This window comes from Lepidochelys kempii, chromosome 8 (assembly GCF_965140285.1).
Source record: "Lepidochelys kempii isolate rLepKem1 chromosome 8, rLepKem1.hap1, whole genome shotgun sequence".
Classification (NCBI taxonomy): Eukaryota; Metazoa; Chordata; order Testudines; family Cheloniidae; genus Lepidochelys; species Lepidochelys kempii.
Window position 1 is genome coordinate 82,346,591 of NC_136387.1, and position 12,097 is coordinate 82,358,687.

General features: G+C 42.3%; 1 protein-coding gene across 11 annotated transcripts in view; it reads left to right on the forward strand.

Moving 5' to 3' along the window:
* The window catches only part of ADGRL4 (adhesion G protein-coupled receptor L4), a 99,149-nt gene that overhangs the window by 77,209 nt on the left and 9,843 nt on the right, over window positions 1-12,097 (forward strand). The window contains exon 14 of one of the 11 annotated variants that reach the window (XM_073357260.2): window positions 10,881-11,727. The exons of the other annotated variants lie outside the window; for them this stretch is intronic. Coding sequence (XP_073213361.1) covers window positions 10,881-10,949 — 69 coding nt within the window. The 3' untranslated portion in view covers window positions 10,950-11,727. Of the gene's footprint in view, window positions 1-10,880; window positions 11,728-12,097 lie in introns of those variants that run through there. 11 annotated transcript variants of the gene reach the window in all.

The following is a 12,097-nucleotide window of genomic DNA, read 5'->3' on the forward strand; positions in this document are numbered from 1 at the left end:
CAGTGATCAGACAATAGCAGGAGCTCTAAGAAGGAGAATGTATAGTGGGGACCTTATGGCCTCTATGGTCAGTTCAGTTACAATCCTTAGCTAATTTTTTATGTGTTTGGTGATAAATTTGTGGATTTTTAAAAGGAGAAAGTGACAGTGCTCAATATGAGTAGAGTGAAAGCAAAAGAGTTTAAGCAATGACTACATACATGAAAATATTAACCTCTTTAATGCTGAATAAAGTACCAGATATATTTTGGCCCAATTCTACTTGCATTATGTGTGTACCGAAAATTCCCACAGAAGTTAGGGGTCCAAATCTTGAGCTCTGTCGTGCTAGTTGTGCATCGTTCCTGCGAGAACTCTACTAGATACAGGACAATCTCACTCAGGACAATATAGCCCCCACTCACCCATCCCTTCCAAGCCCAGCACAGAAGCCAAAGGCAAATTTCAAGTCATTCTAACTTCTACATGGGAACCAGACCAGTGGAGAGTAACTCCAGCATCAGAGTAGTGCAGAGGTATATTTTGCAGGAGACAGGTTGTCAGGGCTGAAAGGGGGCAAGAAGAGCAGTGAGGAGAGACAACTCCTCACTAAGACTCAGTTTTCTCCTGTCTTCTAGATCGTAGGGCTTTGCGGGCTTAGGATGCCATTTCCCCTGCCTCCTTTATGGACTCTATCCACTTCTTCTGAGAGGATAACTTACAAGGTCCACATTTCTTTGTTCTTGCCATTCCCATCCTCATATCTCTGAGGGGGAGGGGTATCAGTTTTTCCTTTTGTCATTAATTTCTTGGCAGTGCTATGTCTTAGATTAATTCACTGTTAGTATAAGGAAACTCCAGTCTATAAAACTATGGGATCCAAATATAAAAATTGTCACAATATATACATATGAGTTTCAATTCTCAGATCCAACTGAGCTGTGCTTGGTGCAGGACCTAAGAAAAGATGCAAAGATACTTGACCCCACTTTTGTGGCTCCCCAGTTATGCCTGCTCAGCCCTTGGCATAAGTTAGAGTAGCATCAGAACTGCTCTAATTTATGTTTAGTCACCTTTGACCCCAGAAGCAGTCCAATCATCCAGTAGTAGGTGGAATATGTGATATACAGTGATAACCTGATTGCCATGTCCCCTACACCAAGAAGATCACGGGGCACAGATTGGAATGGGTTAGACCCACTATGTCAGTTCTACACAACCAGATAATTTCCCTCTCCAGGAAGAGACCACTCTGACTAGTTTCCAATCCCTTTCCATCCGTGGAGCAGCACAACATGGCTGTAGCAGATCAGGAAACCAGATCAACAATTGTTTTGTTGTGGTTGCTTATGCAATGAAATTGCCTTCTGACACTGTTTATTTTAACAATATTCTTACACATTGATTATTACCTGTTAATAACCATGTGTGCACACACTACTAAATCCATGAGGGAATGTACTCCATTCACAGTGGACTGTTTTGCTGCTGTGTGACTTTTTGATAGTTTTGATTGGGTGGTAAAACAGAAATTAAGAAGTGACATACACAGGAAGGTTTTCAAAGTACTTCAGGAGATTCACTAATTTGCCTGCTCTACTTTGAAAACCTCAACCCAGGTAACTCTCCAAGGAGAAAATAGAAAATATCTTATGAAATGCTTGATGTAGGAAATGAAGTCAGTACTAAGTTCTGTGGAATGGATACTGATGGCATTATTTCCATTCTTGCTATTCGTCCTTCCTGAATAGTGTGCTAGGTGCGGGGAATGTAACAATTGTATGCTTTTTCCAAGGCAATGAGGACTTGGAAATACCTTTTAAATTAGTAAGCTCTGTTTCTTTCCATAAGGCTTTCCAAGGTTGCTATTCCAGAGAAAGATTAATTAATTCAAAATCAGTGGAGAAATCTCTGAGAAAAAACACAAAACAATTACATACTTTGAAAAAGAAATGCTACTTTTCTTCTGAGATAAACAGATAGAGCAACAGAATCTTCAGATATAAAACTATATATACCGGCAGCTTTCAAACTTGCCTTTAATCCTCCACCAGAACTGCATACTGTATTCAAGATGTGGGCGTACAATGGGCGTACAAACCATCCTGATGTGTAGAAAGAATAGTAAATTTGGCAGGCGACCAGCTTGGCTTAACAGTAAAGTCCTTGCTGATCTTAAACACAAAAAAGAAGCTTACAAGAAGTGGGAGATTGGACAAATGACCAGGGAAGAGTATAAAAATATTGCTCGGGGATGCAGGAGTGAAATCAGGAAGGCCAAATCACACCTGAAGTTGCAGCTAGCAAGCGATGTTAAGACTAACAAGAAGGGTTTCTTCAGGTATGTTAGCAACAAGAAGAAAGTCAAGGAAAGTGTGGGCCCCTTACTGAATGAGGGAGGCAACCTAGTAACAGAGGATGTGGAAAAAGCTAATGTACTCAATGCTTTTTTTGCCTCTGTCTTCACGAACAAGGTCAGCTCCCAGACTACTGCACTGGGCAGCACAGCATGGGGAGGAGGTGACCAGCCCTCTGTGGAGAAAGAAGTGGTTTGGGACTATTTAGAAAAGCTGGATGAGCACAAGTCCAAGGGTCTGGATGCGCTGCATCCAAGAGTGCTAAAGAAGTTGGCGGATGTGATTGCAGAGCCATTGGCCATTATCTTTGAAAACTCATGGCGACTGGGGGAGGTCCTGGACAACTGGGAAAAGGCTAATGTAGTGCCCATCTTTAAAAAAGGGAAGAAGGAGGATCCGGGGAACTACAGGCCAGTCAGCCTCACCTCAGTCCCTGGAAAAATCATGGAGCAGGTCCTCAAGGAATCAATTCTGAAGCACTTAGAGGAGAGGAAAGTAATCAGGAACAGTCAGCATGGATTCACCAAGGGCAAGTCATGCCTCACTAATCTAATTGCCTTCTATGGCCAGATAACTGGCTCTGTGGATGAGGGGAAAGCAGTGGACATGTTATTCCTTGACTTTAGCAAAGCTTTTGATACGGTCTCCCACAGTATTTTTGCCAGTAAGTTAAAGAAGTATAGGCTGGGTGAATGGACTATAAGGTGGATAGAAAGCTGACTAGATTGTCGAGCTCAACGGTTAGTGATCAATGGCTCCATGTCTAATTGGCAGCCGGTATCAAGTGGAGTGCCCCAAGGATCGGTCCTGGGGCCAGTTTTGTTCAATATCTTCATTAATGATCTGGAGGATGGCGTGGATTGCACCCTCAGCAAGTTTGCAGATGACACTAAACTGGGAGGAGAGGTAGATACACTGGAGGGTAGGTATAGGATCCACAGGGACCTAGACAAATTAGAGGATTGGGCCTGTCAAGGTTCCTTATCCACTCTGAACTCTAGGATACAGATGTGGGGACCTGCATGAAAACCTCCTAAGCTTACTTTTACCAGCTTAGGTTAAACTTTCCCAAGATACAAACTATGTTGCCTTTTGCGCTTGGACTTTATCTTGCTGCCACCACCAAACGTCTGACAGGTATATAATTGGGAAACAGGCCATTTGGAAACGTCTTTCCCCACAAAATCCTCCTAAACCTTACACCCCCTTTCCTGGGGAAGGTTTGATAAAAATCCGCACCAATTTGCATAGGTGAACACAGACCCAAACCCTTGGATCTTAAGAACAATGAAAAAGCAATCAGATTCTTAAAAGAAGAATTTTAATAGAAGAAAAAGTAAAAAGAATCACCTCTGTAAAATCAGGATGGTAAATACCTTACAGGGTAATCAGATTCAAAACATAGAGAATCCCTCTAGGCAAAACCTTAAGTTACAAAAACACACAAAAACAGGAATCTACATTCCATTCAGCACAGCTTATTTTCTCAGCCATTTAAAGGAATCAGAATCTAACGCATATCTAGCTAGATTACTTACTAAATTCTAAGACTCCATTCCTGTTCTGTCCCTGGCAAAAGCATCACACAGACAGAGAGAGAGCCTTTGTCTCCTCCGCCCCCACACCCCAGCTTTGAAAGTATCTTGTCTCCTCATTGGTCATTTTGGTCAGGTGCCAGCGAGGTTATCCTAGTTTCTTAACCCTTTACAGGTGAAAGGGTTTTTCCTCTGGCCAGGAGGGATTTTAAAGGTGTTTACCCTTCCCTTTATATTTATGACAGGGCCAAAAGAAATCTGAAGGACAAGTGCACATTGGGAAACATAATTCCAAGTATACATACAAAATAATGGGGGTCTAAATTAATTATCACTCAGAAAACATATGGTGGCGTCATTGTGGATAGTTCTCTGAAAACATCTGCTCAATGTGCAGCAGCAGTCAAAATAGCAAACAGAATGTCACGAACCATTAAGAAAGGGATAGATAACAAGACAGAAAATATCATAATGCCTCTATATAAATCATAGAATATCACGGTTGGAAGGGACCTCAGGACGTCATAGAGTCCAGCCCCCTGCTCAAAGCAGAACCAATCCCCAACTAAATCATCCTAGCCACGGCTTTGTCAAGCCTGACCTTAAAAATCTCAAAAGAAGACGATTCCACCACCTCCCTAGGTAACGTATTCAAGTGCTCCACCACCCTCTTAGTGAAAAAGTTTTTCCTAATATCCAACCTAAACCTCCCCCACTGCAACTTGAGACCATTACTCCTTGTTCTGTTATTATAGCTTCAGCCAGTTTGCCTGGAACTGAAGTTAGGTTTAATGATCTGTAACTACCAGGATCGCCTCTGGAGTGGTTTTTTTTTTTTTGTTTGTTTGTTTTTCAAAAATCAGCATTATTTTAGCTATCCACCAGTTATCTGGTACAGAGGCTGAAAAGCAATAGGTTACATACCATGGTATGTGTGAATCGTACATTGTACAATAGAAATATTCTAATAATTGCAGTGATTGACCATAGGATTTTGAACTTCATGTGTATAAATGAATGGGTAAATGAATAAAATATACAGATTGCAGTTGCACAATTCAGAAGAGTGACATGTGAATGATGAAAGCAGGCTACCAGTAGATTAATGCTTTTCATTAAGGGACTGCCTTCATATTCATTAGAGCTGGTCAATTACTTAAAAAAATATATTTTATTTATTTGATGAATTTTGCTGCTTTGGTCAAATTATTTATTCAACAAAAATGGTCAAATGAACTGAATAGTGCATTCATCAAATAGTATTCAGCAGCTTTCATACTAGTTCTGTGCATTTGAGGCTGATTCAGGATTAGTAATATTGCTGTAATCAATGCAAAAGAGGTTCTAGACAAAACTATTACAGCACTGTTTCCCATGTAGCAAATTTCCCATACTTAATGCTTTAATCTGGATTGTTCTGATTGATCACATCTTTCATGTTGAAAATACGCTCAGCAGAAAAAAATATTTCTCAGCCCTCAGATATCAGGCAGATTTACCACTCTGCCACTCCAGTTTTATAGTGCAGCTCCTCTGAAATCAATGCAGTTCCACTGGTTTAAAAAGCAACAACAGCAACTGGACTAATGGGATGGTGAATCAGGCCCATTGTCTCTTCAGATTTTGATATTATTATTTCTGTTCTAATTGTGAAGTTCATGGCCAGTATTCTTGATAGCCTACAATAAGTTATTTAAAAGGTTCCTTGACCTCCAGCACCTGCCATAACAAACTTTACCACCAGCTCACACTTTTCAGCTAGCGTTTATGCTCCTTAGAGTTTAAGCTTTCCTGGAGGTTACATTGTTGTAGATACCGATTTACATTTCTTACACAGATGTGTATTGTTTGGTCTCTAGTGTTTAGAGTGCATCTTCCAGAAACTATAAGCCATTTTAACCACTTGTTTTATATCTACGCTGGTTATTAAGTCTGCCTTTTAGTGGCAATTAATTTCTTTCAAGGACTTTCTATAGCTTTATTATTCTTCAGAAAAGTAAGTCTTAATAGTCACCTTTTCACCTTTCAGAAAAATGTTCCACTACTCCATTTCTCTGGATGAAGTGGAAAAAATTGGCAGTTGATTTAAAGATCAAGGCTGCAATCCTGATTGAAATACAGTAGTTCAGACTGTAGTGTTGTTCAGCAATCCATAAACCCTGCTGTGCTAAATAATCACAAAACCTGAGGACACCTACCTTGTTCCATGGACACCAATCAGATGCAGCCTCCAAACTATAGCTCCCTAATCTTACCAGTGTTGGAGTGGTAACTGTTTTCTCATTGAGGCCCTGGTACTTGTGCATGAGAGGAAGACCCAAACCTTCATGCATGTCTTCCCCAAATCATCCTTAATACACCTGTTCCCAAGCACCTGCAAATAATTTACATAAGAACATAAGAATGGCCATACTGGGTCAGACCAAAGGTCCCTTATGCCCAGTATCCTGTCCTCTGACAGTGGCCAATGGCAGGTACCCCAAAAGGAATGAACAGACAGGTTATCTTCAAGTGATCCATACCCTGTCACCCAATCCCAGCTTCTGGCAAACAGAGGCTAGGGACACCATTCCTGCCCATCCTGGCTAATAACCATTGATGGACCTATCTTCCATGAATCTATCTTCATCCCTTTTGAACCCCATTATAGTACTGGCCTTCACAACGCTCTCTGGCAAGGAGTTCCAGAGGTTGACAGTGCATTGCGTGAAAAAATACTTTCTTGTGTTTGTTTTAAACCTGCTACCTATTAATTTCATTTGGTGGCCCCTTGTTCTTTCTTATTTACTTTCTCAGTACCACTCATGATTTTATAGACCTCTATCATATCCTCCCTTGGTCGCCTCTTTTCCAAGCTGAAAATTTGGAGCAAGAGGCCAAGCCACAAATTTCCACCATAAGGGAATGTGCTCCTATTAAGTTGTTACATTGAGAACATCAAACTCTGATAGCTGGATGCTCCAGGGGGAGGGGATGGTGGTGCCACAGGTAAAAAAAAATGTTTACCAACGCCAAATATGGTGACCAGCTTCACCCTGGATGGAGCACGTGAGGGAGGATCAATCCAAACGAGCTCTGCCATGGAAGCAATTGCCACACAAAGCCCAATCTTTGCTTATCAGAGTTAAAAGGTTCTTTCTCAGACAACCCCATAGGCTGGTGGGTACAGAGCACTTTCAGGTTGTTAGCAGTGGTATAAGAAAGGCCCCAACTCCCACTGGCAGCCCCTTTTTAGTTTCTGCTAGCATGTGGAGGGCCCACTGCCACTTTCTCCAGGCCCATGCTCACACATGCTAACTGGAGGAACATTCCACTCATCAAAGTTAAATTGGTGGAAAAGCATCCAAGGAAAGAGAGGAGAGGAGAGGAATGGAGGTCAGGTGCAAGCTACCCTTGCAGACTTTGTGACATCATCCCACTAGGGTTGCCAGGTGTCTGGTTTTCTCCTGGAACACCCAGTTGAAAAGGGACCCTGGTGGCTCCGGTCAGCACCGCCAACCGGGCTGTTAAAAGTCTGGTTGGTGGTGCGGTGGGCCTAAGACAGGCTAGTCCCTACCTGTCCTGGCACCACACTGCATCCCAGAAGCAGCCAGCAGATCCAGCTACTAGGTGGTGGGGGCCACAGGGCTCCACACATTGCCACTGCCCCAAGCAGTGACTCCGCACTTCCATTGGCCAGGAATGCCGGCCAATGGGAGCCGGCGGGGCAGTGCCTGTGGGCAAGAGCAGCGCACGGAGCCTCCCGCCCCTCTCCCCCACCCTGCCCAGGAGCCGGACCTGGTGGCCACTTCTGGGGTGCAGCGCAGTGCCAGGACAGGCAGGGAGTCTGCCTTAACCCTGCTATGCCACTGACCAGTAGCCACCCGAGATAAGATCGCGCCCCATCCCTGAGCCCCCTCCTGCACCCCAAACCTCTCATCCCTGACCCCAGCCCAGAGACCATACCCCCTCCTGCACCCTGACCCACTGCCTCAACCCGCAGCTCCCTCCCACATTCTGAATCCCTTGGCCCCACCCCCCTGGCCTGGAGCCCCCTCCTGCACCTCAAACCCCACACCCCTAGTTAGAGCCCTCACGCCCTCCTGCACCCCAACCCCCTGCCCAATTTGAAAGTGAGTGAGGGTGGGGGAGAGCGAGCCACGTAGCGAGGGGAATGTAGTGAGTGGGGGTCGGGCCTTAGGGAAGAGTTGGGTCCTGGGGAAGGGGCTGGACTAGGGTGTTCAGTTTTGTGCAATTAGAAAGTTGGCAACCCTGCATCCCACAGCCAGCCCAATCCCCCACATTTTCACGCAGCACCCTGTTTCTTTTCTAGCTATGGAAATCATATCCACATGTGTGTTTCACCTTCATGCTGCTTTTCACTGAAGCCACTGACATTTGGATGACTTCTCTTCTTACTTTTCTATCCCTTAAAATGCTATTGGAGCTACTTTACTTTGTCTCTCTTTAAAGTGCTCATTAAAAGGAATGTGTGGGTTTGCTTCAGACAATCTACGGAGAAGAGTGATGTCCCCTGTACTTTTCCTAATGATGAGCTGTGATTATCTCTCTGACACCAACATCAATGGGTGAATTCTATGGAAAAATATTCATGAGCATAAGTATTTATTCAAATGGGAATTTGCTTCCACTCTGCTACTTCGATTCATCTTTCACAAACATTCTCAGGAGGGAATTTTTATTCACAAAAATGATTGCAGAAAAAATGTTACAAATATTCCCATGACCACAGATTCATAGGAGTATTCTCATTGGCAGTGTCACATGGCCATCCCCTGTAAGCTCCTTGGATTCGAGTCATCCAACCTGGGATCGGAAACAATACCATGTGATTTAAGTGACCAGTCACACAGCTGAAATAGTGAATATTCAGGGAACACGTCATAACAAATAGTTGCTGAGCAATCCATACGTCAAAATGTGTTTGATAAATAATACATCAAATAATGAACAAATCCAGTTTTAAAAAAAAAACAAACAGATTCCCTGTGCATCACAGCAGCACTCTGTGCACCTGTGGGAAGTAGGAGACTGTCTGCTATGTATTCACACACACACCCTGTATTTGTAGGCTGCCAATTGACTTGAGTATCCCCAGGTATCATGCTGCTGGTCACTCTGCCCCACAGCTGGCACTCTCCCTCCCAGCAGCCTGCACACCCCCTAATGCCCACTATGCCTGGGGTCCTGGAGGAAGGCTGACCCCTGTGTAGCCAGCTCTACACCAGTTAAAGATGCTCTTGTGCAAGGGAAATCTTCAGGCACTGCTTTAAGGCAGCTTTAAATCCCCTTTGCACTGATGAAGGTGTGTGGGGACTTAAGAAGTGCCTAAGACTTGGCCCAAAGGGTACAGATTCTTTGTAGAAAAGGGAGCAGATTCAATCTAATAAATAGTTTATTCATATTATTATATGAATCATATCATATATCATATTCATTATTATTCATATAAACCTATCAGAACTATTACTTTCTCTCATATATTGACCAGTATAGGCCACAATCCTACAACAGAATACAAGCAGGCCACCTTTATACCCAAATGGAGTTCCATGGATGTCAGTGGAGCTCTTCATTGGCACAGAAGTCTACCCTTGGCTGCAGGACCAACATTAAAGAAAGCTATTTCAGAATTAACTAGTAAATCAAGGCTAGAGCCGCAAAGAAATTTAGGAGCCTAACTGCCTCATTAGGCACCTATATCCAAAATTTAGATCCTCAAAACTCCACAAAGCTGTCATCAAACGCTTTAGGTACCTAAATTCCAAATTTGTCTAAATTTCTGCTCGTGGCATGTGCAAAGCTACCTAAATCAGTATCTAAGCCTCAATGGGATTCTCAAACTAGGTGTTCCCTGCCTATGTCACCTGTGGAACCCCATCCATCTCCTGGAATGAACCTTACTCAAAACCGAAGGGGAGAAAGTGGTGGTAGTCCAGTGATCAGGGCACCTGCATGGGAGATCCAAATCTTCATGTTGTCTGACTCAGAGCAGGGACTTCAGCACCATCACCATGTCAATATCCTCATTTCCTTTGTGGAAGGACTGACCGGGCATCAGCACTTAACTCCAGGAGGGGGTTCCTGGCTGTGAATCCTATGTGGAAAGATGTGCCTCACTACCTTTGAAGGGCAGGTGTTAGGCCATACTCCCCTCCTCAGCATTTTCTATTAGCTAACTTAAGTGGTTCCCTGCTCAGTTTACTGGCTTTTGTGGATCCCATTCTTAGGTGTCTAACTCTTCCCATGCATCATATAGGGAGCCTGGATGCCTAACTCAGTGCTGCGGATTCCACTAGGCAGAAGGGCCCCTACGCATTAGACAGGGCAATACTGAAAGTCCTTTTTGTGGATCTAGCCCCTGCAATCCACTGACACACTGCACTGAATCTAGAGTGATTCAGAGAACAGAAGCTATGCACTCCCGTGAGAAATGCAGAAAACCACTTATTTATTTATTGAGGCCTCCCTAAAAGGGTTCTCAGAAATGTTGACAACTCCTCACTTATCAAATTGCTAAATCCACAGCTTGGGATGTTTAAAAAAGATTATGAAATATTCATAGCGACAAAACTTTATGAGAAGATGTCATAATTATTGAGACAGGGTCTGAAATGAACTCAACCAGCACATATTCATACTTTTAAATAAGTGAAGTTACTTAGACAATTAGAGTCACAAAATCTAACATGTACCACTGCAGACCTTTCCTTTATTCTAAACAAATTCTTAATTTTTTCCCTACATTTTCCACTGCTGTGTAAGGTTACTATTGTATAAGTAAAGCATTTAAGAAGTTGTAGCCATTTGGGAGATGATAATGAGAGAAATCAGACAGGAAACAAAACCCAGACTGTTTGACTGCCAGCTTGTGTGCAATTTTATGCAATTAAGATGGCATACATTTTCAATTTGAAGCTTGAACTGTTATATTGTTAGCAGCTTAACTCTATTCTACCCTTTCAGAAATAATGTCCCACTAACTGTTGTTGTTTTATCCATCAATTAGTCAGATACCCGGACAGATCTCTCTCTCTCTTGCTTCATGGCAGAATTCAGACCATCACAGACTCGTTAATTCCACCACTGATAATAAGGGTCACTGAAGGGAATGATACAGATACAACTGTGCTGAACATCAGACATTGTTTGAAGGAGCCAAAATCAATCTGATGTATGTAAAAAAGTCAAGTATATGCCTAAGAAAGCAGCAGGAGAAATGTTCTCATTCTTTTTTGTGAGATCTGACATCAGCATATAGATGGTTTCATCAATTATTGAGACAGAGACCGAGAAAGGAAAAAAGAATGATTTGGGGGCGTCATTTTTGAAGTTTGAATGTGGAGTGCTCAGACTGAATCAGAACGAGTACGTCTGATTCTTTAGAATTAGCTCCTTCTTTATTGTACTAGCTCTGCTTTGTAATGATGGAGAGCCTTAGAGTCTGGAACTCAAAGGACTTTAATATCTTATGAAAAGCTAAACAGTGTTTTCTGTGTTCTTAGACCAGAATAGCATTTATGAAAGTACACACTCCCTTTCTCTTCGGTAAATACATTTGTACTTGAAATAGCCTCGAAAAGCTTAGCTTCAAATTAAACTATTACTGCTCTGTTATAAAGCGTTAAGTTTAGATAGTCCTGGGAAATTTCATCTTAACAGTTATTCTGATGCTCTTCCTTATAACAAAGCATCTGGCAGAAACCCACTGTATATATTTGTGCAATCAGTTGCTCTTGTGCCACACATTCTGTACGTTACAAAAAATAAGTATTCTCTTGGTTGCAAAATCTGAAAGCTGTAACATAAACTGATGGAGCAAAATGATGGCAAATCTCCTTGCTCAGTAAGCTCTCAGTTCTATCACCCTTACTCACATTGAGTAGTACCCTTTCTCCTCAAGTAGTCAGAGTGATTTAGTAAGGGCTACTTATGGAGTAAGCTACTACTCAACATAAGTATGGATAGCAGAATCAGGCAGTTATTTTGCATGCATTAATACATTTTATACATTATAACATTTGGCACGCATCAAAAAATAATTAGCATTTGATGCTAAATACAGAAGTGTTTCATATAATGCGAAGCAGAAACATAATATGTACTCCAGGATATAACATTGTTATTCTGCCATTATAAAATACTCCATTTTTAACATTTTAACAGTGGAATTAAAGATCATTTTAAAACATAGCAGTTGCTAAGCAATATGCTATTAGCAGGACT